This window comes from Miscanthus floridulus, chromosome 1 (assembly GCF_019320115.1).
Source record: "Miscanthus floridulus cultivar M001 chromosome 1, ASM1932011v1, whole genome shotgun sequence".
Lineage (NCBI taxonomy): Eukaryota > Viridiplantae > Streptophyta > Magnoliopsida > Poales > Poaceae > Miscanthus > Miscanthus floridulus.
Window position 1 is genome coordinate 58,339,972 of NC_089580.1, and position 6,333 is coordinate 58,346,304.

A 6,333-nucleotide genomic window follows, 5' to 3' on the forward strand; every position below is an offset into this window, starting at 1 on the left:
CCAAACTCCTAATCACCACCAAACCATCTAGGTGATGGCGATCACCAAGAGTAACAAGCACGAACTCTCACTTGACCGCGACAAGCCTAATGAGAAGGATGGGTGCACACTTTGCTACTCTTGATCTCATTAATGAGGGCTCTCTTTGGGATTCTCAAATCTCAATCACCTCACTAGGACCTTGCTCTGCTTAGCACTCTCAAAAATATTTCTCAGCTGTTAGAATGAGCAAAAGTACCCCCACACACAAATAGAGGAAGTATTTATAAGCATGGCTAAAAAATGAACCGTTATGTGCCTCTGCGGGGTGACCGGACGCTCCGGTCATGTTGACCGGACGCTTCGGTCAGTTCTCCCTGAACTCCAGTGTTTAAGTGGTTCGGTCGTGATTTTCCCTCTCTAGAACCTTACTGGAGTCGACCGGACGCTGGGACTCAGCGTCCGGTCACTTCACCTCTCAGCGTCTGGTCACTTCCAGACGACTTCACCTTGATCAAATGAACTGGCCGGACTCTACGCCAGCGTTCGGTTACACTGAAGCCAGCGTCCGATCAGTATTTGATCCTCCATTCACTTCCAACTCTCGATCATATGTGAATGAAGTTTGCTCCAATGGATCTAAGGGCTTTTTAGGAGCTACCTAGTGCTAAGTTTAGCAAGTGTAGTCAAGCTACCCGTCCATACCCCCTTAATAGTACGGCCAAAGAAAAAACAAAGCCCTAAACTACTCTAAGTGTCTCTTCAACTCCAATCGACACACCGCCGTGATCAGCCGTGGTTGGTGCATGGGCTCTCCATGAGCTCGTGGAAGTGACCCAGAAGGTCCTACTGGGGGTGCTTGCCCATGTGATCAGCCGTGGTGACCAACGCGGAGTTGGCCAGTCGGCGACGATCTTTTCTGTTCTTTTTCCCCCTCTACGTGGAGGGGCCTTCATCCTGATCGTGGCGTTTGGCCTTGCCTTTATCTTGGCCTCCGTTGGAGTGCGGCGGGAGCGATGCTCTCTGGATGTGTCGGACAAAGGCCCATGATCCTGAGCCCTCCGGGCTGGGACTCCGATTGCTGCTGCGAGCGTCTCGGTTCGGCCCGAGCCGCTCATGTACAGACGATCGGTGCGGAACGGTCGTCAACTCAAGGCAAGGCGAGCTTCTACGCCACTGCCTCAAAGGCTTCCCCGCTCATCACTGCACGTCCCACGTTCGGATCTAAAACCGGCAAGCCAATTTTCCCCTATAAAAATGAGGACCGCAACACTACGGCAAGCCATGAGGACCACTGCCATCCTGGGACGACGCCTGCGGCGGGGGCGGCGGGGTCGGGGGAGGTCGACGAGTCTCTGGGAGGTAGTAGCGACCACGGCCGGAGAGGATGCAACGGAGACCAGCGCGCGGGAGATTAAGGCCACATACCGCCGCTTGACGCTCGCCGTTCACCCCCGGACACCGCCCTGCACCCTGCCTCCTCCGACGAGGACTGCATTTGTGTCCACAGCTCGAGACTCTCCGACCCCAGCAAGCGCGCGACTACGACTAGCGCCACCTCCTCTCCACCTTCGTGGGTGGGCTCTTCAGCTCTGGCTGGATCCGGGAGTGGATCGATGGGAAGGAAGCGGTGCGGGAGTAGTTCGTAGGGAGGCGACGGATAAAATGAGTGGAGAAGAAGCCATCCGCGCGACCGCGCCTCAGGGTACGGCTGCATTCTCTTTTCTTGGCAGACGGATGTGGATTGTACATATACAAGTACGTTGCATATACGGTGTTTTATTTTAAGTGGGCTCCACATTGACCCTGTTTACCCTGTTTCTACTGCAAAGGTTCATTAGACTGTCCCAACAAGAAATTCATATGAGCACCTAAACCTAAAACGGATAGCAAGAGACTTAAAATAAGCCTCTAACATAGTACATATACTGGAGATCTATTTTGGGTTGCCTGAGAGGCACAACCCAAATATAGGCATCCTCTCTCCTCGAAACCCATTTGCAGAAAAAATTCTCTTTTGGATCTTGTTGTTGGAGAAGATGCCAAATATGTATTGAATCTTTTGCATATAGCGCTATCAAAGAACGAATATGTCTTGTATTTTGGGTGTTGTTGTTGGAGATAGCCTTAGTGTAGATGCCTCAACTCCAACGCCTAATAATGACAAAAAGTTTCATACACTATTTTTATTTTGAGTTAAATGCGCTAAAGGTTCAATAACTTATGAGGATATTTCACTTAGGTCCATTAACTATGTAAATGAATTTTTTATTTTATAAACTTTATATACCGTATTACTTAGGTCATCTACGATCAATTGGGCTTCTCATAAAGCATCAATTGGCAACACATTTGGTTAAACAGGCTGTTGGCGTGACGAGCAGGCAGAGTAGGTACCGCGGCGCTCGACACCATGTCCGACCTCGGCCTGCTGCTCTTCCTGCTCCTGGTCGGCCTCGAGCTCGACTTCCGTGCCGTGGGCGTGTGGCCGTGGGCGCCAGCGGACATGCGTGGGAGGCGCAGGCGGCCTCCGGCGGTCATGCGCAGGAGGCTCGCCGTGTCCCTCGGCGGACACGCGCGCGGTTGACGTGCCCATCGTCCTCGCGGAGCACGTGTCCGTGCATAGGGGCGGATCTACAAGGGAGGCTGGGGGGGCTCCAGCCCCCCCTACAGCTGGTACATCAATGGAAATATAGGAAGGGTGATGGAGAAGAAGAGGTGGAGGAAAGAAGAAAAATAGAGAGAAAGAGGAAGAAGAAGATATCAGCCCCTCCTTAAATCTTGTTCTGCATCCGCCACTGTCCGTGTAGATGCTGTGCGAAGATCATGCCACCGGTCGAACGCTCTGCCATGCCTTGCTGGATGCCCACGGTGCCGCACTTTGGGGGGGACTTGCTGATGCCCATCACCATGAGCACGAAGCCACATACGGACACGTAGAGGAAGATGAACGTGGCTACGAACTCGGCGATGCCGGACGGTAGAAGGACCATGGTGCCGCACTTGGAGGGGCTCGTTGTAGTCGCGAGTAGCCATGAGACTCGTACAGCGCTCTCTCGAATGTCTTGACGACGCCGGTGCTGCTGCTGCAGATGGTGTCCAGGCACTGCATCACCATATCTCCCTCTGTGACCGGCTCAAGGTCCAGGCCGCCGAGGAATGTGTCACGCGCAGTGTGGCCCGGCCCAGCTGCAGCGCGAAGTCATTGCTCTTGGCGGCCGACAAGAGCAGGCGGTGTCCGCGTCATCAAGCCATGGCAGCGACGCGACGTACACCGTCGCCTTCCGGAACAGGCGAACAGCGGGTTCTCCGCACCGTCCATGGCGAGGCGCGGCACCTCGTAGTACTGGTACGCCCGCGCGGAACTTCGTGTCGCTGCTGGAACTTGCCGTCCCACCGCCAGCTCCTCACCGCGCGCCGCCGACTCCTCGCCGCGCGGCCTTCCTCCAGCTCCGCGTGTTCGTCGGCGCCGCACTCTCGGTCTACATCCTCGCGTTGGGGGCTGCCTTCGTGGCGCTCATGCTGTGCGCGCTCCGCCCGCTCATGGCGCACCTGGCACGACGCTCTGGCCTCGCCTGGCACCGTCATGGCCAGCGCCCTGCTCGCAGGCGTGGTGATCCGGTGTTCGGCACCGAGGCAGTGGCGCTCGCGCCACAACCTTTTTGACGAAATGCATTGCCTAGAGCTGTTTCAGCTGCACAAGTCAGTAAGCCATGTCAGCATGTGAAGCCCACGTGGAGGCATATGGACCTAATTGATACGACATACAAAGTTTATGGACCCAACCATCTACTTTCATAGTGATAGACCCAAGTGAAACCTCCTCATAAGTTAATTGACCTCTCATGCATTTAACTCTTTTATTTTTACATGTCCTATCTTTAATTAAATCGTAAGTTTGTAAGTGGTCCTTTAAAAGGTTGATCTTTAAAATGGTTATTACCTATCCATAATACGTTTATCTGAATTATCGCTTAAAAAAACAAAGCAACACAGTATCAATTCTCTTTGTAACGCTATCCTCGTATACGACGCATATAATTTCCGCAACAACGCGAGTGGTGTCATCTAGTTATTATATAAATAAGTGATCCACACGTCGTCCAAGTGACCAAGTAACAAGTTATATGTTCTACTGCTACATGCCTACACGCGAATATGTTTACTAGTATAGACAATGCACTTGATAATAAGTATTGATACGCAGCGGCAGACGCAGGAATTGAAAATTGGGTGTACAGACTACAAATATGCATATACAGAACCAAACCATTGTGGCATATGTAAAGCTAAATATCCATCAATTCAAAGAAAACAGTACTAGAGCAGGGTACATTAGTACAATTAATTAATACATATAATGTTTGTGAAGTCTCAACTAATAAAGGAACATTATAAATTTATTTGACGAGGCGGCTTTTGGAATCAAGAGATGATGTCTTCATCAGTGACACATAGAAAAATTTGCTTCTCAATGAATGTAACCAAGCAATCATTCAAGTCCTGATCCCCATGCTATTTCTTAGCTTGTTCTTTATGAAGTTCATCACTGAAAATGCTCTTTTAACACTTGCAGTTGCAACTGGTAGCAATAGGACTAATTTCAGAAGCTTGTAGACATACGAGTGTAAGACATGTTTATTTGTTGCAACAAGCAAAACTGAAAGCTCGGCAATACTTTTCACTTTGCTAAATCTTTATCACCACGCATATCAGCAATGAAGTTACCAAGCTGATAGGTTAGACACCTCAAGTTGGTGATTGAGAAGTCTTTGGGATAAAACTTTGCAAGTTTTACTAAGTTGTCCTTGTCAAAAGAAGCAAATGAATCTTTGGGATTGATTAACAACATGCAAATCAGCATATCAGTGTTTACCTCATCAAACCTATCATTGAGTTCTTTAAGCTGCCTACCAATGACACCCAGAAACATGTCAACTTTGAAACGATGATAATTTATGAGTTTGACATAGTACCTCTTTGATCTTCCAACTGAATTGTATCTGCAATCCATTTTAGGAACTACAATTTTGCGCTTCACACAAAAAGAAGTGACATCAGCAAGAAATTTCTTCCATCCATCATCCTCTCGCAACAACTCAAGTTGAGTCTTTGTCAAAGATATGAGTGAAACAGCATTAAGAATATCTTGATGCCTTTTTTGCAAAGCACAATTCAAGTCATCCGTGTACCCAAGTATGGTGTCCAGCAAATGTGCAAGGAACACAAATTCAAATGACTCAAATGAATACAATGCTATTTGAGCCTCTAAAGATTCTTTGTACTCAGGATCATCTATAATTTGTTGAAATAACCGTCGGATTGAACGATACATAAGAATAACATGTTGTATCGTTTTGTAGTGAGATCCCCAGCGTGTATCAGCTGGCCTAGCTAACCCCATCTCTTGATTCAAACCACGACCACTTTCAATTTCACCCAACTCTACTGCTTCAATAACCTCTTCAGCTTGAGCAGCTCGAAGTAGTTGCAACCTCTTACAAGAGTTCCCAATGGCAGTCATCAACAACCCAAGCTGCTCAAAAAAACCATTTGCAATCTTGGTTCTCCTTGGCAACAGCAACAAGGGTTAGATGAAGCTGATGTGCAAAACGGTGAACATAATAAGCAGAGGGGGACTCATCCATAATAAGTTTCTTTTATCAGCATACAAACCAAAACGCCTCTTTTATTTTATTTACCCAAAATTATGTCTACTAACTAATATGATTGATATAATAATGGAGTTATTTTTGTGAGACATTCACCATTATACACAAAGGAACTGATAACCCTAGTTGGCATCTTCACAGCATTCAATCCAAACATTATGCCCTGTTCGCTTGGCTCATAAGCCATGGCTGAAAGTACTGTCGGCTGATTTTTTGTGAGAGAAAAATAATGTTCGTTGATTGAAAAAGTACGGCTTATAAGCCAAGCGAACATGGCGTTACTATGTTATATTGTGCTGAATGTCAAAGCAAATCACGTTGCAAGCAGGATCCTGGGTTGGAGCAGCAGGTCGGTCAAGTGAAAAATCACATCTTCTCAAAATGATTGTTAACTCCTGATGAGGTAACTATCACCAGAAGAAAGGCTACCGTTGCACTGTAACCGATCAGCTAAAGCAACAACCAGCCAATCAACAGGACAGGCTGCACAAGACCTTCTCATCGTATTTCATCGATTAAGAACCCGTGAACACAAAGCAACTGTTTAGTTACATTAAATAACACTCGTAACCCGTGAACCCGTTTTTTCTAGCAGGAGGCCGCGAAGGATCTTGATGACAAACATGGGCATAATTTTATCTGATGTCACCGAAGTTGTTACCCATAGTAACAGTGTTAAAGG

At 47.9% G+C, this 6,333-nt stretch overlaps 1 protein-coding gene across 1 annotated transcript; it reads right to left on the reverse strand.

The window, feature by feature from the left end:
- Positions 1-4,660: 4,660 nt before the first annotated feature.
- On the reverse strand, positions 4,661-5,503 carry LOC136457331 (uncharacterized). Its single transcript, XM_066457369.1, has one exon. The coding sequence runs from the start codon at positions 5,501-5,503 to the stop codon at positions 4,661-4,663; it is 843 nt and encodes a 280-aa protein (XP_066313466.1).
- Between the last annotated feature and the right edge of the window lie 830 nt (positions 5,504-6,333).